We start from the raw sequence: 23,855 nt of genomic DNA on the forward strand, positions 1-23,855 counted from the left end.
AGGGATGACAGAGAGAGATAGGGATGAGAGAGAGTGAGGAGAGAGGCAAGAGAGGAGAGAAAGGAGGAGATGAAGAGAGAGCGTCTCCATAATCAAGCCATCAAGGAGAGCAGGAGCGAGGGAGTGATGGGGGAAGCAGCGATGGCTCTGAATGAGTCAATCATGATTAATCAAAACTCTTCTTGCTCTCCATTCAGGCGCTCCCCTCTATCTCCTCTGCTCAGTACATGCACATGGTTACTCGACAACATCACAATATGGTCTTCTGGGCATTTCCATCAAATCAAATGTTATTGGTCACATACACATATTTAGCAGATGTATTGCGGGTGTAGTTAAATACTTGTGTTCCTGGCTCCAATGGTGCAGTAGTATCGAACAATACACACATCTAAAAAGACACGGTATATGATGTGTTAGTGTTGCTAATATAGCCATGGAAGTGAAATCCAAATGATTTTCTCAGCCTTTACGTACGATGTGCTGTGTCGCAGAGGGGAAAAAAACCTTCCCACCACATCAGTGCTTCTCAGAGGAGTCCTGTATCCTGACACAGAAAATAGGGCACTTTCATATTTATTTAAGTACTGGGCTCAGATCCAGAGAAGTCCTTGGGGAGATACAGAGCGGGCAGGAGAGGAGGAAGCGGGTTGGAGCCACAGTAGCTCTGAGGTTTCACCAGCACTGCCTCCGAGCACACAAACACACACAGCCAAGGGCACAGTCATTCAACACTCACACTGCCAAGGGCACACTGTCATTCAACACGCACAGCAGAAATAACCAATATGGATAGGGTGTGTGTAACCGCCTGTGTGTGCGCGTATCACTATCTGTGTGTGTGTAATAAAAATAGCCGTGAAGGCAATGACAAGTTGTGCGATTAACAGATAGATGGGATATCTACATGAGGGTTGTGCGTTTGACAGATAGATGGGATATCTACATGAGGGTTGTGCGTTTGACAGATAGATGGGATATCTACATGAGGGTTGTGCGTTTGACAGATAGATGGGATATCTACATGAGGGTTGTGCGTTTGACAGATAGATGGGATATCTACATGAGGGTTGTGCGTTTGACAGATAGATGGATATCTACATGAGGGTTGTGCGTTTGACAGATAGATGGATATCTACATGAGGGTTGTGCGTTTGACAGATAGATGGGATATCTACATGAGGGTTGTGCGTTTAACAGATAGATGGATATCTACATGAGGGTTGTGCGTTTGACAGATAGATGGATATCTACATGAGGGTTGTGCGTTTGACAGATAGATGGGATATCTACATGAGGGTTGTGCAGCGGTACCAACTGGGGTATGTCCCAATTTCTTCAATGTTACAATAATAAAACAGAACATCTGGTGGTGAGAAGCTAAACCTCAAATCAGGAAAAGCCATGGAACAGACGTACCTCTACTACTCCATGCATCTGCGACAGACGCACATGGAGGGACACCTCAGCAATTATCCAGCAGTGTAGAAATGAGACAGGATGTTTTTAAATCAACACTTCCGCCGTGTGGAGTGACAATGAACTACAGGGACCTCAATGCTCCACAGGCATAATACTAGGTTAGTATTAGTCATCAAAAGGTCATCCTTCATTTAGTAGTAACACTGAGAAATGTATAGTAACATTACACCATTGACGCTTTAGCTCCACTGCATTGCCTCAAGATGCACAAGAACAAAACAGGACAGACAACAATTGATTTGATTGACTTTATTTGTAAAGGCACCAAAAGTACTTCCTTACTGCAGAACATTTCATTTATTTATAGTAAATGTTTGTTATTTTTATATTTCACCATTTCTTTAAATGAAGCTATAATTACATGACACAAATTGTTTGTTTTTTTGGGGGCCAAAGTATGAACTTCAGTTTTTTTCTTCATTATACACAAAATATGTATTCAAAAAATGACCTATACAAAGCTCAAAATGCTTACAATGCTTCACGCTACAGGGCAACGGGTAAAGGGCAAACAGTGGGTCAGGGGTTAAATAGGGACAGGTATAGGTCAAAGTACTGCACTTCCTCTAGTGTCACATCAGTACTGTAGGACAGAGCACAGGAATCATCCAGGACAGACACAGAAGATGCAGCCATATACCTGTGGTGTCCAATCAAAAACGCATATTTTGACCAATTGGCAAAACAATGTTACTCATCTAAGAAAACCAATGGTCCAAACCTCATATCTCTATCATAATCCATTCAAAAGTTATTGGAGTGTGTACCCTTGTAGGATGGCCAGAATTAGGGTGACAATCAATGGAAGCCAGAGAAAAAAACAGGGTCAAAAATCTGGAAAATTGCATTGTGTCAGCTAGGCTGTGCAAGAATTAAGGCTACTGGTTACCTGACAGGCTCACTTTCCCATTGAACTCATCTTCCTTCTCGAAGCCGCAGGACATAAATTAGAGGTAATATGGATATCGATTTGAGACATGACGTAGTACTTTCTTATTTTAGTATACGGTTTTCATATTAATTAAAAAAATTCTATTCCTTTTTGAAGATTCCTCACAAAAACAAGTGTATCTCCAAAATGTCAACAGAGCAATGAGCGTATTTTCAAAGCCTTTTACATTTAATTCAGCTCATGCCAATTTAGCTTCATACGACCAGTGGAAACTTTCAAGACGACCACAAAATGTCAAATCCTCAAAAGTTGTTATGCGAAAGCTGCACCGCTATCTGTCAACAGAACTCAGTGCTTATTATCGGATGTATTCCTTTATGAAACCAGACTTTTGGGATATAATGGGAATGATATGTTAGAGAGACCCAACTGATCGATTCACAACATGAAGAACCTTATTTGTCTTGGCAAAATGTATTTTATAACATAAGTGAAATGATCACCATAGCGCATTTTCACCCACATATAAAGCTTTAGAAGTATAACTGTATACATAAACTGGCCCTCCACTACTAAACAAATACATCGTTCATTTAGCGGAATCTTTAAAAGCTTTTTACTCTCATTCTATTTCATAGCGATAATATTCAAACAAGTGTATTGATCACAGAAAATGTGGACCAAACTTTAAAACATTTCGTGGCTAATAGAAAGGAATACAGTTCCAAGAGACATGCGTTTGTGTGCATCTACCCACACGCATTGCATATCACTACTGTTTACGTCGATAAGAGTAAGTTGTGCTGTTCACAAGCAGTATTAGACTTAAAACAAAAGCCACATGTCAATCCCAGGCTCACCACTGACTGACCAAAGTTCAAATCTATATTACAGAGGTTAATGAATGCATTCACATACGGCTATGAAATCAGTTTTCTTGTGACACTTTATCTAAGACATTTACACAGATCTCTACACCCTCACAGTGTAACCCACCATCAAACAGAGAGGATGTCTATTAATATAAGGGGAATACAAAAAACATACAATACATCACACGCTGTATAACAGGCTGGGATCAAAGCAATGGTCAGACAATAACACCAATCCCTTCCCAATCGTACAGTAAAACCAGCAGTCAGCTTCACATCTTCTATACCATTCAACCTTTAGTTCTAGCCTACAGCGGCACTTACAGGTCGAGCTAATAATCGCACACTTTCTCCAACAGGCTGAGAGAAACATGTTGGGGTTTGTAGAAAATATATATATATATATTTTTTGAAATGTAAATGCACACCAAAATAATGGCGATTTGTGCTTCATCTACTCAAATGACGGATCAAAAACGTTCATTTAAAACTATTCATTGGCCATGGACAATGCATCCACATTTGTGAGTGCTGTATTTGTATTCTATACGAGAGCTAAATCATGCATCATTTCTTCTTACAGAGACTCATCTTTTGAGTGACAAGATAGTGGGCGCAGTGGACATTTTGTTCTATGCCGCTGCCTAACATGAGAGACCGAGATGTCAACCTGTTTCCTAGAATAGACCAGAGATCCCTGTTCAAAAGAGGTGACTCAGTGGATGTCAGAGCTGCTTTCTAAAAGACTTACTGCTTTCTAGTGTTGAAGAGGCAACGTGCACTCTCCTACTGCATCACCACCAGGGAGAGAAAATATCTGAAGGTGTTTTCTATCTCGCACAATGTTAATCATTGCTGCGATCTGTACATTCAGACCTTTATGATAGTATTGATAGCATGCCTTTCATGGAAGCGATCTAAAGTAGCTCAGTGGGTTAGACAGGGCTCTCTGGGGACTGGAGTCACCAAGTTACACGCTTCACCAAGAAGACTAACATCTTTCAACGACTCTCCTTAACCTGGGGAGGAATCATAACCTGAAAATCAAAGCGAGGCCAACAAATTTTCAGAGCATTTTCTCACTGATATCAATGCAGGATTTTGACGCTAGGATTAAGACATTAACAGACAGTTTTTACTGTTGCTTGTCTAAAAGTCGGTTTATGAAAACAGTATTGTGAGAGTTACCCCACATCAACCAACTGAATCAAGTTGACACAACAGAGGCTAGAAATCTGGGTGACGCGAGCCTGTCTGTTGGATCTCTTCTGGTTTGTTATTCCACTTATACTATGTGACATTCAGGCTCCCAGATGGGCCTTGGTAAATAAGAGAGGAAGGAGACGCTCAGCCAGGGTGGTGTAAAAACACAGATCCATTTACCACTGGGCCATAAACGGAGCAGAATGAGGGAAAAACAAATGAGCAAAAAGACAAGTCAAGCTCAAATCACAAAAATAAAATACAAAATAAAAAGATATATACATGAAAGAAATGATAGTAAAAAAAATCTATACTGTACACAAATTGAAGCAGTTGGAATGACGGCAAATGCATCAGATAGGCCGTAGAAGTCGGAGGACTAAAGGGGGAGATGGGGTAGAGGAGAGGGACTGGCATGGATAGCAGATATACAGGACCACAGCCCTCTGACACAGCGGTAGTTAATATGCGGTAGAGGGCGGGAGGGAGCTCTAGTCGGACTTGTCCCCGTCCTCCTCACGGTGGCTGTCAGCTCCCTCGCGAGAAGCCTTCTCCTCCTTTGCCAGCTGGGCCTGCGAGGCCAGGATGGAGGAGAGGGAGAAGAGGCCTGAAGAGGAGGTGACGGCCGGCAGGGTTGACTGACTCAGGCCCAGAGGCATAGGGGTCATGGGCAGGGCCAGACCCTGGAGCTGGGACAGCTGGTGAGCCTGGAGCTGCTGCTGTGGACAACACACACACAGCTCAAACACAGAGACACAGAGATGGGTACATATGGCTCTCACAGGTGCACACACAGAGATATTGGCAGCCCTGCACTTTTCTTAAAAGAACTACCTATTTCTTTGAAAATAAGTTAAATTTGAAAACAACTTTTGGTCTCCAAATATTATTGGATTTTCAACATCGCAGAATCATACATTATATTGTAAACTTAAGTTGACAATTTGAAATGTTTAAAAATGAAGACAAATGGCATGGATAAACATATGGGCACCCTGGAGCTAGTATTTCACTGCACAGCCTTTGGCCAAGATAACTCCCAACAAATGCTTATTGTAGCCACCAATGAGCTTGCTGCAACTTTTATTGCCATTTTAGCCCACTTTTCTACAGAAAACTTCTCCAACTGCTGTTTCTAGCTCTTGCCATAGGTTATGGATGTGGTTCAGATCTGGACTCTTCACTGGCCACTCCAAAACAGTCCAGTGCTTTTTCTTGAACCATTCCAGGGTGCTTTTGATGTGTGTTTGGGGTCGTTGTCCTGCTGGATGACCAACAACCTTTAACATCACAGTTTATAAACACTTTTCTTTTGACACCCAGTTTAAAAACAACAACATTGGACTCCATAGAACATTGATAATTGATTGATTTCACAAGGTCCTGCACATATTTAGGACCAGGGGCAGCAAAGCAACCCCACAGTAGTATCAAAGCTCCCCCATGTTTGATTGTAGGGAGAGTGTTCTTGTCTTTGGTGCCAATCATTTTGTCAATGCCATTAGTCTTTATTTGCTGAATTAAAATGTTAAATTTAAGTTTTAAAAAACAACAACAGAAAAGTGTACAAACTGCACATCCATTCCACAAAATGTACAACTGGGCCTTGACAAATACCAGACAAATACCTTTTTATCATCATCATCAAGTAAAGCACCAAACATAAAGTTCCATTAAAACCCATCATAATGATGGATTGATAGCTAGATAGTGATGAGTGTCAGACCCATAGAGGACATCCTGGAGGGAGCAGCCTACCCGGATGATGGAGTTCATCTCTGGAGGGGTGACCTGCTTGGCCCTCTCAATGGCTCCCAGGACCTGCTGCTGGTGCTGGGACACACACACACATGCAGGGGGGTTAGATGGCTCAATACTACCAACACTGACCCTGTGCTCCTCACCCATTCAATTATTAAGTCACTAACACAAGGCTGGGCTTTGATAGAGAATCAATGATCCACTCCCATGTTGTAATGGGTCATCTCGTCATGGACACAAATTAGCATATCTTATCTGGATCACAGCAGAGCGCTCTGGCCCCTTTCATTACAGGGCTCGCAATGATGAATGAAGATACATATGGGGGAGTGGAGTCAAATAAGAATGATCTCATTCCAGGCTGCAGGGCACCACGTGGGGTTAGGGGTCAGAGGTTAGAGGGTGTTCTTACCTCCTGGGACAGATAGGGGAGGACTTGGGCACAGATCCCGTTCAATCTCTTCACAATCTCAGCCTGAGGAGATAAAACACATAAGCCCTTAGCTTCATTTAACACCGCCTCAGTCTCACATCAACATACACCCCACCCTCCCAAAGAGCACACATATATATTACTTTACGTTCCAGCAGTAATTATCATAACAAACTCCAATATGCAAAGCAGTGTTAATTGTGTTACTTTCTAATTCAGTGTGATATCTGAGAAGACACTCATTTACTACACACCGCCATTCCAGACAAAACACCACACTTATCACTCCATCATCATGTACACTGACATCTCGCTCTCCTCTTAAAATGCATTTTGTGCCTCTTTCTATATGTGAGGAAGAATATGATGCACACACACGAAAGTAAGAGGAAATGCCGAATGTTCTGTCAGGTGGGAGAACAATTCATTCAAGCTAACCGGAGAGGGGGTCTTGCAACTGTCAGGGATGGGAAAATGTTTTAAGTGGAGGGAGACAAAGAAGAAACAATAACCCCTTTTTAATATATCCCCAGTACAAGCTGACTAAACTGTCTGGAGCTCCTCAGCTGGAGAGAAGAGAAAGCTTGGGGAGGAGAAAGAGAGAACGAAAGAAAAAAAGGGAGGAAGAACGAAAGAAAGAAAATGAGAAAGAAAGAGAAAAATTAAAAAGACAAAGAAAAAGATAGAAATGGAGAAATATAAAAATTGAGAAGAGTGAGAGAGAAAGAGCAGGCGTGAATTCTCCTCGACATTCAGTTCTACACATCCCCTTCAATTTCAACCCTCTAATGCTGCCGCAGTTCATCTGCACCCAGTCACACACACACACACAAAAAGCATGCACACACACGCGCTAACATAATTGGGGATCCACACACAAGCTCGCACACACAGATTTTCTAAATATTTAATCCCCGCCAGATAAAGGAGTAGGGGTGATGAATTGTACTCATGAGGCAGAGCAGAGGGACTGTGTGTGTATGAGCTTGTATGTTCTCGAGCGTGTGTGCGTGACTAGATTTTTCACTGCGTGTTCTTTGCTGCCGGTGTGGCTGTCAGGGAGGAGCCGTCAATCTTTTAGCGCGCCAGACAAGGTCACAGATAAGGCCGGATCCACAGAGGCCCATCGCTCTCCCCCAGTAGCCGGCCCATAAATTACCACCCCCACCTCCCAACAAACCCCCCCCCGATCTATACGCACCGGATTAGCCCCTTAGACAGCAGTATGCTACTCTTCACTGTCCATGTAGTAATATACAGAGACTAGAGCTTTACCCTGCGCAGTACTGTACTGCTCCTTCCTTTAGAACAATCCCTCTGAATAGGGATGTTTTCTCAGCGATGCCAGAGAGAGATGTTTCACTGTCTGTCTACAGGAGGCATGATGATAAGAACCAATTCCCATCTCTGACAGCACTGCTGAAGAAGGGTTTCCTATTAACATAGACAGAGACTTACCTGCTTGTGCATTTCGATGTTCAGCCCATAGGACATCTCATAGTACTGTAAAGCAGAAGGAAGATGAGGCGTTGTTATACAGTATAATAACAGAAAGAGGGAAACTCCATTATGTCCTGTAAAGTGTAGACAGATTGTCTAGCTATATGCATTTCCTTCTGTCCCACAGAGCCATCTACAAGAGCCATCTCCTGGTTCTTATGCATCATGTCATTACTGTTACACCAGGTAAAACCCTTCACACACACCCACCCACCCCATTGTCCTCCTGTGTCGCTGTGAGACGGAAAGGGATGGTGTGTGTGTGTGTGTGTGTGTGTTCGGTGTTAATGAGCAGGCCAGTGGCTCAGCATTAGCCCTGTTAAATCACCAGCTCTGTCTGTGAGGGCACAGGCTCCAGTGTTCAAAAACACGCACGCGCTCGACGGGGAGTACAGGCTGTCCAGCCGAAACTGCACGTCCCTAAAGCAATTATGGTGCTGGGGAAATTGAGGTGCTGGCGATAGCAGCCGGCGAAGCAGGGGAACCCGATAGGCAATTAAGGGAGGGTGGACCAGGCTGGGGCTACACACACACACTGATCCACTGATGGATACGAGTGCAGCGCTGCACAGATTAGATGAGATTAAGCCAGTCAACGGATCAATTAGAGACAGAATCAGACAGCTACACGGGCCTTGCCAGAGACAATGAGATTAGCTAGAGGTGGAGAGTATGTGTTGGGGGGAAGAGAAGAGAGAGAGGATGACAACACCAGAGACAAAAGGACCACAGATGAGACTAGAGGAAAAATCATAAGAGGAAGGAGAGAGATAGAAAGACTGAGAACAATGCCATGGAAAAAAAGAGAGATGGGCACAGGGCTAGAGAGGAAAGGGGTGGGAGAGTATAGACAGGAGACAAAGGTAAAAGAGCGAGATGGTATTTTCAATATTGCTGTATGTTGTAGTTGCTAGACTAAAATGGTGCCAAATTCAATGACCTGTTGTAAAAAAACAAATCCTAGAATAAATATTGTTGCAGTGTTAATCATCCTGCTGCCTGTAGAGGTGGTGGTGGGTGGTATGAATGCAGTTTCCCCTATATTCATTTAGCAGCGGCACCCCAAATATACACCGAACAAAAATTAAAAACAGTTCATATAAAGAAATCAGTCAATTTAAATGAAATAGGCCCTAATCATTTCACATGACTATGAATATAGATATGCATCTGTATTTGGCTCATGCAGCGTGACACATCTCCTTCACATAGAGTTGATCAGACTGTTGATTTTGGCCTGTGGAATGTTGTCCCACTCCTCTTCAGTGGCTGTGTGAAGTTGCTGGATATTGGCGGAAACACTGTCGTACGTGTCGATCCAGAGCATCCCAAACATGCTCAATGGGTGACATATCTGGTGAGTATGCAGGTCATGGAAGAACTGGGACATTTTCAGCTTCCAGGAATTGTGTACAGATCCTTGCAACAGAGGGCCGTGCATTATCGTGCTAAACCATGAGGTGATGGCAGCGGATGAATGGCACGACTATTGTCCTCAGTTACTCGTCACGGTAACTGTGCATTCAAATTGCCATCGATAAAATGCAAGTGTGTTCATTGTCCTTAGCTTATGCCTTCCCATAACATAAACCCACCACCACCATGGGGCACTCTGTTCACAACGTTGACATCAGCAAACCGCTTGTCCACATGATGACATACACACCGTCTGCCATCAGCCCAGTACAGTTGAAACCGGGATTCATCCATGAAGAGCACACATTTCCAGCAGTCTGCAGTCAGGTCAAGACTCTGGTGAGGACGACAAGCACGCAGATGAGCTTCCCTGAGACGAAAAAAAACAAAACAATTTGCAGAGGGATGTACCTGATTGGCAATGATGTTCAGATATCCTGTGGCTAGGGCTGGGCGATATGGCCAAAATCTCATATCCCGATATCGGTCATTTCATATCCCGATAACGATACATAACACGATATACACATTTTCTGTAAATTCAATTAATAAATAATTTATATAAAACGACCACATGTAAAGGCCTATTTCTTATTACATTTTGAATTATACTCAACAAATAAAAGGTATTTGCATTTGGTACCTTGGGTCGAGTATTAGCACCAACTCACGAAACGCCCGTTTCTCCACCGTGTAAATTGGGGCCATGTCTTTGCAGATGTAAGTTGTAACGGCAGCTGTTATCTCCTTCCATCTTCGTGATTCTTTGCCAAATGGTGTGACGCGGGCAAAAGCCTCTTGCAACGTCTGAGTCGGGGGTTTGTTTTGAGCACTAGACTGTACTTTTTGGGGTCTCATCTCATCCGTACTCTCTCCGTACTGTTTCACATGACTCTTGCGTAGGTGGTAAAAGAGGTTAGTGGTGTTTGAGCCTGTTGTCAGGACCGGCCAGCGGAATATTTTGCAGAGGATGGTTTTCTGGTCCGTGTCAGACTTTTCATACCCAAACCACGCCCATGCGACCGAAGTAGCCCCTCTTTTAGGTACGAGCTCCGTGTCTCTGTGCTCTGTGTCACGTTCACTCTCCTCCATGTTTGTTCCTTCCACATGGCACGTGTGTGAAAAACGCAAAGCGAAATCCGATTGACAAAAAATATTGCTGTAAAGAGTGTGATTTGCAACACCACGAAATAAACGATAGAGCATAATATGAAACGATAGACGTTTTTCTATCGTCACACGATATGTATCGTCATATCGCCCAGCTCTACCTGTGGCATTCAAACAGCCTGTAATGTCAAAACATGGCATTATGGATGCATGTACAGTACTCATGTGGTTTTGCCCATATCCTAATCCTCCCATCAGCTTGAAAGAGCAGGAACCCGGGACTCAGACCAGGCAATGTTTTCCAATTCTCCAGTGTTTTCGTTCCTTAGCCCACTGGAACCGCAGTTTCTTGTTTTTTTGCTGAAAATAGTTGAACGCTAAGGTCGTCGGCTGCCATACCCCATTTGTGTCAAGGTTCGACGAGTTGTGCGTTGTTTTATGGGTCTTTGGGCACCAATGTTGTACTGGACTGTCAGTTGACTAACTGTAGCCCATCCGTTGCTCTGCACAATGTGTGTCAGCCTCCGTTGTCCTCTTTTATCAATGGCCTGTTTTCGACCACTGGCTGGATGTCCTTTGGAGAGTGGACCATTCTTGATACACACAGGAAACTGTGGAACGTGAAAAACCCAGCAGCGTTGCAGTTCTTCAATCCGGTGCGCCAGGCACCTACTACTATACCCCATTCAAAGGCACTTAATTAAACCTTTTGTCATGCCCATTTACCATCTGAATGGTACCCATACACACACCTATGTCTCAATTGTCTCAAGGTTTAACAATCCTTCTTTAACTTCTTCGAGATAGGGGGAGCTCTTTTAATTTTTGGATAAAAAACGTTCCCGTTTTAAACAAGATATTTTGTCACGACAAGAAGCTCGACTATGCCTGTAATTGACAGCTTTGGAAAGAAAAAACTGTGACGTTTCCAAAACTGCAAAGATATTATCTGTGAGTGCCCCAGAGCTAATGCTACAGGCGAAACCAAGATGAAGTTTCATACAGGAAATGCCCCAGATTCTGAAGGCGCTGTGTTCCAATGCCTCCTTATTTGGCTGTGAATGCACCAGGAATGAGCCTGCCCTTTCTGTCGTTTCTCCAAGGTGTCTGCAGCATTGTGACGTATTTGTAGGCATATCATTGGAAGATTGACCATAAGAGACTACATTTACCAGGTGTCCGCCCGGTGTCCTGTGTCGAAATTATTACGTAATCTCTAGGTCCATGCGCGTTCCATTTCTTCAGAAGAGAAAGTCAACTGCCACGAAGGATTTATCATCGATAGATATGTGAAAAACACCTTAAGGTTTGATTCTAAACATCGTTTGCCATGTTTCTGTCGATATTATGGAGTTAATTTGGAAACAAGTTAGCATTTTAATTACTTAATTTTCTTACCCAAACGTGATGAAGAAAATAGGAATAGTTAACGTTGCGTTATGCTAATGAGCTTGCGGATAGATTTACACAATCCTGGATACAGGTTTTTTTCATAGCTAAACGTGACGCAGAAAACGGAGCGATTTGTCCTGAACAAATAATCTTTCAGGAAAAACTGAACATTTGCTATCTAACTGAGAGTCTCCTCATTGAAAACATCCAAAGTTCTTCAAAGGTAAATGATTTTATTTGAATGCTTTTTGTTTTTTGTGAAAATGTTGCCTGCTGAATGCTAACGCTAAATGCTACGCTAGCAATCAATAGCTATCAATACGGTTACACAAATGCTAGTTTTGCTATGGTTGAGAAGTATATTTTTGAACATCTGAGATGACAGTGTTGTTAACAAAAGGCTAAGCTTGAGAGCTAGCATATTGATTTCATTTCATTTGCGATTTTCAATGAATAGTTAACGTTGCGTTATGGTAATGGGCTTGAGGCTGTAGTCACGATCCCGGATCCGGGATGGCTCGACGCAAGAAGTTAACCCATCTCCTCCCCTTCATCTACACTGATTGAAGTGATATGACATCAACAAGGGGTCATAGCTTTTCACCTGGATTCACCTGGTCAGTCTACGTCATGGAAAGAACAGTTCCTTATACTTTGTACTCAGTGTATATCTGTACCAAACAGAACTAGCAGTCGCACACATGAGCGCACAGCTACATCAGTTATATTTCAGATGGTGTCATCATTACATTTTAATGCATTTGAGTAGAATGTCCTTTTAAAAATGACATTGACAGAGCAGGGTCACTCACAGTAGCACACACACAGGCTGACACAGGCAAACACACACAGGCTGACACAGGCAAACACACACAGGCTGACACAGGCAAACACACACAGGCTGACACAGGCAAACACACACAGGCTGACACAGGCAAACACACACAGGCTGACACAGGCAAACACACACAGGCTGACACAGGCAAACACACACAGGCTGACACAGGCAAACACACACAGGCTGACACAGGCAAACACACACATAGCGAGACACAAACACAAAGAAAACTCACCATGATATAATGACGTTGCATCTCAGACTTCTCACTGGCCAGCTTGTCACACTCCAGCTTCAAACTGCAGAGAAGAGATCAAAATAGAAAATATTTAGGCTCCAGGAAGCATCACTCATACCTCTTCAGGAAGACAGGAAATTACTTCATCCTTCCCTCATCGGATCTTACAAGGTGTCAATCCACCAAGAGAAAAAAGCCTCCCAAATAAACCCTAATAAAATACCCATACGTATTCCCAGAGTGATTTAAATGTCCTGCCTATAAAAAGCGGACGGTTGGTGGATGACGTGGATGTGCAGCTCTGCTCTGTGTCGCAGACAGCCATTAGCTGTAATCATGTCACAGCGCTCGCTGCAAGAGTTACAGGAGGTGACAGGACAAAGGAGGCCAAGCCTCTACTGTCACACCACTTATCACAAGCTTTCATATTAGAATGGCGTCCGTGTTGACATCCCCCTCTGTAGAGCGTTCCAGTGGATCAACATTAACCAGGAGGGAGCAGTTCTGAATATCAGACCAGGGTTTATAATGGTGTGTTCACATTAAGATTGTTTTTGGGATCTAGATCTGTGCCGTCAGCGTCACTGTGAATGAAGACTCAAATTAGGCAGAGCGTTAGCTGTGGCGAATCCTCATCATTGTCCCCAACTGGGAAAATGCTGCTCATAGACGCCGCTGACTTCATCACTGACATGGAAAAATAGTTGAGGCAAATGGGATCATAGCAGCGGCGCTGTTAACTCAGCCCAAAGTGAAAAGGTTAAATGATTGTTTATTTTTTTTTTTTACAACTAAATCTCTATTTTTGATGTATATGCCATGTTATAGATGGGTCCGGACACCTTTGTGATTTCACTTGTTTTTGATAAACATAAGTTTATACTATAAGGACAAACCCGGTCTGGACTTCTGCATAGGGGACTAGATGATTAGAGATGAGATTCAGAATGACAATACACAGGCATTTGTTTTTGTTCATGTTTTTTCAGGGCCCTCATACCGCACAACTCGAGAATGAGGAAGTGATTCGTTGATTGTGGTAAGTCTATCAAAAACACGTGAAATCACCAAAACAAACAGGTGTCTGGACCCTTCTCGGTCCTATGCCATTTACATCTAAAATAGAGTTCTTTTTACAAACAAATATTTTCCTTTAAAGAATAAACCTCATTACAATTCAACAGCAGTCCTCAGATTCTCTGACCAAACAAGTGCTCAGGGGGGCGCATTTCATTCAGACAGCTCTCTCTCCCTCCCTCCATCCATCCATCCGTCTCTACTCCTCTTTCGCCTGCAGCCTTCACTTAGCCAAATCGCTTTTTCCTCCTAAAAATAATAATAATATCTGCAGCAGCGCGTGCGCAAACACAGGGGTTGGTTGTCATGACAACCAGCCTCCCCTGCTGCCACCCTACCTGAGAGCGGATTGTGATTGTCTTTGTGCGCCTGTGATTGGTAGAGGTGGCCCGGGGGCTCGGAGAGACGCTCTCAAACGACACTTTGATGGAGTTTTATTGCCGCTCCTTCCGCCTCTAAATCGCTCCTGCTGTCATCTTTATTTTGATTTATGTATTCCCTGATCTATTTATGCATGTGAGGGGGGGAGGGGTGACAGTTACAATGCTCACTACTATGCTCAGGAGACCACCTGCAGAACATTTCCCTAAAAGGGCTGAACGCAGCCTTCTACAAAGCCTCGTCTATGGCTCCTCGGCTCAAGTCATTAGGCAGCGTGTATGCAAGCTCTGAATACGGTGTAGGGAAAAGGTATTCTTTCAACTGCTTCTGAAGGGGGTTAAACGGTGGGTTGTCTAGGGAATTACACACCAAAGCCCAGGCTCTGAGGTGTTCCTACTACACTAGGAATGGACTGATGATCAGAGACAGAAATTTCACACAATGAACAAACATGCAGGCTTTTATCTGCTTCTCCTCTGATGAAGCTCAATAGAACAGGGAGGAAAGAAAACCTCAGCCAATACACTTCCTAGTTCCTATACCACAGGTAAATAGAGGGAGGGAATCAGAGGCAGTTGTAGCCCTGCTGCTTCAAAGGCTAGAAATCCATAAAGCGGAAACCTTCCTTGGGTACCATGAGATCCACGAACTCCACACATTTAGTCATGAATCAAACAGAGCAATACACTGTACTCTCTGGTCCATCTCAATCCAGGTCAAATAAATGACCTTGTGCCATCTAGCAATTGCCAATCTTGTTAGGTTGTGGTTATAGCAGGACATCAACAACAGTGCTTTCTATTACATGAAAGAGAACAAAGTTCTAGACTAGGGTTCTAAATAGAACTGACACACACATGGTCTGCTCTTAAAACATATGTCCTATTTTCATGTCTTCTCTTCTGGAGCAACAGCACACTCCTAGAATACATATTCTTTCACCTGCTTCCATCTGCCTCTGAAGGGGGTTTAACAGTGAGGCAAAATAAAATGTATTAGTCTTGCTGTGATTTATTTGATATTCTAATCATGTAGGTTATTCCAGTGAGCTTTTGCACAGAACCATGTGCAGCAGTGTACTCTAGTACCGCACACTGTATACTTACGCAACATAACTCACAGCAGAATAGAATTCAAGTGTTCTAATCTGTACACTCACCTACAGAGATATGGTTATGCTCAGAGTATTCACAAATAGCAGACAGGTGGTATCTTAACCCCTAGTTCCCTCAGATAAGCCTTGGTTGAAGGGTTTGTGTGAGAAACAGTGCTATATGGATACCTGTGGTATTGTGCTTGGAGGAACTGGAACTCGTCCTTGATTCGGTCACACGAATCGGAGGTTGTGAATTTCAGCTGCTGCGATGAAGCCTGCAAGACAGACAGACAGACAGACAGACAGACACCATCAAAACACGTCAGTGAAATAAAAACCAGTCTGGCCTGGCTCACACTTAGGGTCGTTCCACCTCAAAAAGCACATGGGGATTGACAGAAACCATCTAACATGATCATTTCTGTAGTTACTGTTGAAACATTTCGGAGAAATTAAGCCAATTGAGTGCACCCATATTTACCATTTTAAATTATAGGATTCAGATACAGTGCCTTCACACACCTAGACTTTTTCCATATTCTGTGTTACAGCCAGACTTTAAAAATGATTAAGTGGATTTATGTAGACATTTTTACCAATTAATAAAAAATGAAAAGCTGATATGTCAAGCATAAGTAAAAATTGTTGCATGGACTCAGTGTGCAATAATACAGTGCCTTCAGAAAGTATTCACACCCTCAACCGTTTCCCCCAAAAATTGTGTTACAAAATGGGATTAAAATGGATTTAATTGTCAATGACCCTACACAATATACTTGAATGCCAGAGTTTTAATTTTTTTAATTGATGGAAAATAAAATAAAAATATCTTGAATAGATAAGTAGTCAAACCCATGATTCAATACATGTTGAAACAACCTTTGGCAATGATTAGAGCTGTGAGTCTTTCTGGGTAAGTCTAAGAGCTTTGCACACATGGATTGTACAATATTTGCATGTTCATTCTTTCAAAAATTCAAGCTCTGTCAAGTTGGTTGTTGACCATTGCTAGACAGCCATAGATTTTCAAGCCAATTTAGGTCAAAACTGTAACTAGGCCACTCAGGAACATTCAATGTCTTGGTAAGCAACTCCAGTGTATATTCTCGCTCTCATCCAACACTTCCCACACTGCCCCTACTCGGATGGTATCGCGCCGTCCCAACCTTCGCTCTCTCTCCCCCGCTACTCTCTCCTCTTCCATCCTATCATCTCTTCCCTCTGCTCAAACCTTCTCCAACCTATCTCCTGATTCTGCCTCCTCAACCCTCCTCTCCTCCCTTTCTGCATCCTTTGACTCTCTATGTCCCCTATCCTCCAGGCCGGCTCGGTCCTCCCCTCCCGCTCCGTGGCTCGACGACTCATTGCGAGCTCACAGAACAGGGCTCCGGGCAGCCGAGCGGAAATGGAGGAAAACTCGCCTCCCTGCGGACCTGACATCCTTTCACTCCCTCCTCTCTACATTTTCCTCTTCTCTCTCTGCTGCTAAAGCCACTTTCTACCACTCTAAATTCCAAGCATCTGCCTCTAACCCTAGGAAGCTCTTTGCAACCTTCTCCTCCCTCCTGAATCCTCCTCCCCCTCCCCCCTCCTCCCTCTCTGCAGATGACTTCGTCAACCATTTTGAAAAGAAGGTCGACGACATCCGATCCTCGTTTGCTAAGTCAAACGACACCGCTGGTTCTGCTCACACTGCCCTACCCTGTGCTCTGACCTCTTTCTCCCCTCTCTCTCCAGATGAAATCTCGCGTCTTGTGACGGCCGGCCGCCCTACAACCTGCCCGCTTGACCCTATCCCCTCCTCTCTTCTCCAGACCATTTCCGGAGACCTCCTCCCTTACCTCACCTCGCTCATCAACTCATCCCTGACCGCTGGCTACGTCCCTTCCGTCTTCAAGAGAGCGAGAGTTGCACCCCTTCTGAAAAAACCTACACTCGATCCCTCCGATGTCAACAACTACAGACCAGTATCCCTTCTTTCTTTTCTCTCCAAAACTCTTGAACGTGCCGTCCTTGGCCAGCTCTCCCGCTATCTCTCTCAGAATGACCTTCTTGATCCAAATCAGTCAGGTTTCAAGACTAGTCATTCAACTGAGACTGCTCTTCTCTGTATCACGGAGGCGCTCCGCACTGCTAAAGCTAACTCTCTCTCCTCTGCTCTCATCCTTCTAGACCTATCGGCTGCCTTCGATACTGTGAACCATCAGATCCTCCTCTCCACCCTCTCCGAGTTGGGCATCTCCGGCGCGGCCCACGCTTGGATTGCGTCCTACCTGACAGGTCGCTCCTACCAGGTGGCGTGGCGAGAATCCGTCTCCACACCACGTGCTCTCACCACTGGTGTCCCCAGGGCTCTGTTCTAGGCCCTCTCCTATTCTCGCTATACACCAAGTCACTTGGCTCTGTCATAACCTCACATGGTCTCTCCTATCATTGCTATGCAGACGACACACAATTAATCTTCTCCTTTCCCCCTTCTGATGACCAGGTGGCGAATCGCATCTCTGCATGTCTGGCAGACATATCCGTGTGGATGACGGATCACCACCTCAAGCTGAACCTCGGCAAGACGGAGCTGCTCTTCCTCCCGGGGAAGGACTGCCCGTTCCATGATCTCGCCATCACGGTTGACAACTCCATTGTGTCCTCCTCCCAGAGCGCTAAGAACCTTGGCGTGATCCTGGACAACACCCTGTCGTTCTCAACTAACATCAAGGCGGTGGCCCGTTCCTGTAGGTTCATGCTCTACAACATCCGCAGAGTACGACCCTGCCTCACACAGGAAGCGGCGCAGGTCCTAATCCAGGCACTTGTCATCTCCCGTCTGGATTACTGCAACTCGCTGTTGGCTGGGCTCCCTGCCTGTGCCATTAAACCCCTACAACTCATCCAGAACGCCGCAGCCCGTCTGGTGTTCAACCTTCCCAAGTTCTCTCACGTCACCCCGCTCCTCCGCTCCCTCCACTGGCTTCCAGTTGAAGCTCGCATCCGCTACAAGACCATGGTGCTTGCCTACGGAGCTGTGAGGGGAACGGCACCTCAGTACCTCCAGGCTCTGATCAGGCCCTACACCCAAACAAGGGCACTGCGTTCATCCACCTCTGGCCTGCTCGCCTCCCTACCACTGAGGAAGTACAGTTCCCGCTCAGCCCAGTCAAAACTGTTCGCTGCTCTGGCCCCCCAATGGTGGAACAAACTCCCTCACGACGCCAGGACAGCGGAGTCAATCACCACCTTCCGGAGACACCTGAAACCCCACCTCTTTAAGGAATACCTAGGATAGGATAAAGTAATCCCTCTCACCCCCCCTCCCCCTGAAAAGATTTAGATGCACTACTGTTCCACTGGAGGTCATAAGGTGAATGCACCAATTTGTAAGTCGCTCTGGATAAGAGCGTCTGCTAAATGACTTAAATGTAATGTAAATGACTTAAATGTATATTTGGTCTTGTGTTTTAGGTACTGCTGAAAGGTGAATGTCTCCCAGTGTCTGTTGGAAAGCAGATAGCCAAGCACAAAATCCTAGAGGGAATACCTGGTTCTATTGTTTCTTTTAATCCTAATAAACGTCCTAGTGCTTGCCGATGACAAGCATCCCCTTAACATGATGCAGCCACCACCAGGCTTATGAAGAGTGATTCTCAGTGATGTGTTGTTGTGTTGTGTTGGATGTGCCCCAAACATAAAGCTTTGTATTCAGGACTAAAAGTTAATTTCTTTGCCACATTTTTTGCAGTATTACTTTAGTGCCTGATTGCAAACAGGATGCATATTTAGGAATATTTTATTTTGTACAGGCTTCATGCTTTTCATTCTGTAATTTTGGTTAGTATTGTGGAGTAACTACAATGTTGATCCATCCTCAGTTTTCTCCCATCTATTTATTTAACCTTTATTTTACTAGGCAAGTCAGTTAAGAACAAATTCTTATTTACAATGACAGCCTAGGAACAGTGGGTTAACTGCCTTGTTCAGGGGCAGACCGACAGATTATTACCTTGTCAGCTCGAGGATTCGATCTAGCAACCTTTCGGTTACTGGCCCAATGCTCTAACCACGAGGCTAATTGCCGCCCCAAAACACAGCCATTAAACTAACTGTTTTAGAAAGTCACCGTTGGCCTCATGGTGACATTTGCTTTTATGGGGGACTGGTTCGAATTGTGAGGATGACCACAACTTACTTTCATCATGAGCCAAATCTTAGTTTCCTACTCAAAGTTGCAAAGGAAATGTTGTGATCTAGTTGATAAAAAAACAAGAGACCAGCGCAATAGATGTGTGGTGGTATAGCAGGAACAGCGGCATCTAGTGGTCAAAACCTGGTACTTTCAAACTACTTCATGGTAAATAATGCAAGGGACATAATTTGCTAATGTCTCTGAACAGGGTATGAAGCAGCAATACTCCAAGCCCCAGCATCACACTACTTGTCAGAGAACTGATACTGTATACTGGTTGTTGGGGTGGGATTGGCGTGGGGTCTGTTGGTGGCTAGAGAATTTTGCGGGGGGATCCCTCATCTTATTCATTGGTAGGAAGAAGTTTTGTCCAAATCGGATGTAGGGTACTATATTTATTGAACTTATTTGAATCATATAAAGTTAAAATGGCCAATTTGGATGCAATCAATTAGCTTACATTTTCAGATTTTCAAAGAAGTATACAAAATAATGTTTTAGGAATGTCATTCTTACTTGTTTCTAACTACAGAAACAATTTCAGAAAAATCTGCGATGGTGGGTGTCATGGTTTGCTGAAATGACAACAGTACGAGTGGGTATTAACACTAAATTCTGTGTCAACAGCTCTGGTGAACAGTCCTACAGTCAGCATGCCAGTTGTGTGACACAACTGCACATTTTAGAGTGGCCTTTTATTGTCCCCAGCACAAGGTGCACCTGTGTAATGATCATGCTATTTTCATCAGCTTCCTGATATCACATACCTGTATGGTCATTACACTTTACAAGCAGTGATGGTAGTGGATGTAAAATATAAATGCAACATGTTAACCTCTTGAAGCTAGGGGGCACTATTTTTATGTTTGGAAAAATAACGTTCCCAAAGTAAACGGCCTATTTCTCAGGACCAGATGCTAGAATATGCATATAATTGACAGATTAGGATAGAAAACATTCTAAAGTTTCCAAAACTGTCAAAATATTGTCTGAGTATAACAGAACTGATATTGCAGGCGAATCCCTGAGAAAAATCAAACCAGGAAGTGGCTTCTATTTTGAAAACTCCATGTTCCATAGCCTCCCATTGCTCCATTTAAAGGGATATCAACCAGATTCCTTTTCCTATCGTTTCCTCAAGGTGTCAACAGTCTTCAGACATAGTTTCAGGCTTTTATTTTGAAAAATGAGCCAGAACGATAACATCGCGTCAAGTGGTCCAATGGGTTTTGCTCGCGCAACAGAGTTTGGATAGGTATTGCTTTTCCCTCTCCTACTGTGAAAGACATTTGCGGTTGATATATTATCGATTGTATATTTTAAAAACAACCTGAGGATTGATTATAAAAAACATTTGACATGTTTCTGTGGACATCACGGATATTATTTGGAATTTGTCTGCGTTGTCGTTACTGCTCTTTCCTGTGGATTTCTGAACATATAATGCGCCAAACAAACGTTATTTAGGATATAAAAATAATCTTTATGGAACAAAAGGAATATTTGTTGTGTAACTGGGAGTCTCGTGAGTGAAAACATCCGAAGATCAAAGGTAAACGATTAATTTGATTGCTTTTCGTGACCAAGCTACCTGAATATGTTTTGTCATGCGATCGATAAACTTACACAAACGCTTGGATTGCTTTCGCTGTAAAGCATAATTTCAAAATCTGAGACGACAGGTGGATTAACAAAAGGCTAAACTATGTTTTGCAATATTGCACTTGTGATTTCATGAATATTTTTTGTAATATTATTTGACTGAGGCGCAATGCTATTCAGTGGTTGCCGATGACAATTATCCCGCTTTAAGGGATGGGTAGCGTCAATAAGTTATTAAGTGCTGGTCCCATGTTTCATGAGCTGAAATAAAATATCCCAGAAATGTTCCAGTTGCACAAAAAGCATCTCTAAAATGTGCAGAAATTTGTTTACATCACTGTTGGTGAGCATTTCTCATTTGCCAAGATAATCCATCCACCTGACAGGTATGTGATATCAGGAAGCTGATTAAAATAGCATGATCATTACACAGGTGCACCTTGTGCTGGGTACAATAAAAGGCCACTCTAAAATGTGCAGTTGTGTCACACAACTGGCATGCTGACTGTGGGACTGTTCACCAGAGCTGTTGCCACAGAATTTAGTGTTAATTTCTCTACCATAAACTGCCTCCAATGTCATTTTAGAGAATTTGGCTGTACGTCCAACTGGCTTCACAACCACTCCAGCCCAGGACCACCACATCCAGCTTTTTCACCTGCGGGATCGTCTGAGACCAGCCACCTGGACAGCTGATGAAACTGGGTTTGGACAAGTGAAGAATTTCTGCACAAACTGTCAGAAATAATCCCGGGGAAGTACATCTGCGTGCTTGTTGTCCTCACCAGGGTCTTGACCTGACTGCAGTTCGGCGTTCAGTGGGAAAATTCTCACCGTTGGTGGCCACTGGCACACTGGAGAAGTGTGCTCTTCACGGATGAATCCTGGTTTCCAACTGTACTGGGCAGATAGCGTGTATGGCATCATGTGGGCGAGTTCGCTGATGTCAACATTGTGAACAGAGTGCACCATGACCGTTGCAAGAACTTCCAGTGCGCATTTACAGAGACCACTGAGGCTGTACCCCTACAGTTTTAGACAGTAGGCAATATACTATCAATAGACAGTAGCCAATAGACTATTGTGGCTATTAAGGATAATGTAGGCATACCAACAAAAACCAATGGAGCAAATCCCATAACATTTTCACATATATAGCCTACAGTAGCCTATATGTGGTGTTCAATGCTGGCCTACATTGCATGAGACTTCAAAAGTTTACATTATGAAGGGCTTGAATGTTTTTTTACTTGGTCTGTAACACCATGGGCCAAATAGGTGACTGTATATTGTATGATGCAAGAAACCACTTAAAAATACATGTAATTATTATTACCATAGAGAATTAGATAATGTAGGCTACCCCTCTGCTGATTTGCATATTTAAGCCTCTGAAAATACTACACTGCCCCTTTAATTAAGACATAAGCTTTATACCTGACTGGCTTTTCAAAGACAGCTTGAAATGTAGCTTACACATTTTGTGCTCTTGTAGGAAGCAGCAACTCCCCATTGCTGACCTATACTTATTCATAATTGGGCTAATTACTCACTAACTAGCAAAGAATATCAATACATGTGCACACACTCTGCTCTGAAACATGCAGTAACTCACGGGTGATTGAAAGCCCACTCGTGGGCTACCTGCCAATAGAATTCTACACTGTTGCGCTTTGGCTCTGCCTAGAACAAAGTCACAGACTGAATTTTGCAGTTAGATTTTTTTTTTGTATTGAAATAGGGGCTGCTATGATGTTGATTCGCTCACAGAAAAAAAACATCTATATAGTACAAACTAATGGGGCGAACACAATGAAGTCTTTCTCTGCGCGGTCTGGCATTTCTTCAGCGTGGCAGTCCTGGAGGAGGTGTGCGGCTTAAGAGGGAACATTGGTTATGGTATGGGAAGGCATAAGCAACAGACAACGCCAACATCACCTCATGTCAGCATGATAATGCACGGCCCAATGTTGCAAGGGTCTGTACAAAATTCCTGGAAGCTGAAAATGGCCTGCATACTCAGACATGTCACCTAATGAGCATGTTTGGGATGCTCTGGATCAACACACGTACAACAGCATTTAAGTTCTAGCCAATATCCAGAAACTTTACACAGCCATTGAAGAGGAATGGGGCAACATTCACAGGCCACAATCAACAGCCTGATCAACTATGCGAAGGAGAGGTCTCGTGCAGCTTGAGGCAAATGGTGGTCACACCAGATACGGACTGGTTTTCTCCTACGTTTTATTGAAGACATCTGTGACTAACAGATGCATATTTGTATTCCCAGTCATTTGAAACCATAGAATAGGGCCTAATAAATTAATTTCAATTGACTGATTTCCTTATGTGAACTGTTAAAATCTTTGAAATTGTTGC

At 43.6% G+C, this 23,855-nt stretch overlaps 1 protein-coding gene across 2 annotated transcripts in view; it reads right to left on the bottom strand.

The window, feature by feature from the left end:
- Nucleotides 1-1,716: 1,716 nt before the first annotated feature.
- LOC115144915 (TLE family member 5-like) overlaps nucleotides 1,717-23,855 on the bottom strand; it is a 42,097-nt gene continuing 19,958 nt past the window's right edge. Inside the window, exons 2-7 of one of the 2 annotated variants that reach the window (XM_029686054.2) lie at nucleotides 15,878-15,966; nucleotides 13,135-13,198; nucleotides 8,102-8,146; nucleotides 6,623-6,685; nucleotides 6,208-6,282; nucleotides 1,717-5,168 (exon numbers count right to left, since the gene is read on the bottom strand). In XM_029686054.2, the coding sequence (XP_029541914.1) occupies nucleotides 4,941-5,168; nucleotides 6,208-6,282; nucleotides 6,623-6,685; nucleotides 8,102-8,146; nucleotides 13,135-13,198; nucleotides 15,878-15,966 (564 nt within the window). In that variant the 3' untranslated portion in view covers nucleotides 1,717-4,940. The remainder of the gene's footprint in view (nucleotides 5,169-6,207; nucleotides 6,283-6,622; nucleotides 6,686-8,101; nucleotides 8,147-13,134; nucleotides 13,199-15,877; nucleotides 15,967-23,855) is intronic. The other variant, XM_029686055.2, reaches the window with a different exon arrangement.

Source organism: Oncorhynchus nerka, linkage group LG17 (assembly GCF_034236695.1).
Source record: "Oncorhynchus nerka isolate Pitt River linkage group LG17, Oner_Uvic_2.0, whole genome shotgun sequence".
In the NCBI taxonomy this organism is placed as follows: Eukaryota; Metazoa; Chordata; class Actinopteri; order Salmoniformes; family Salmonidae; genus Oncorhynchus; species Oncorhynchus nerka.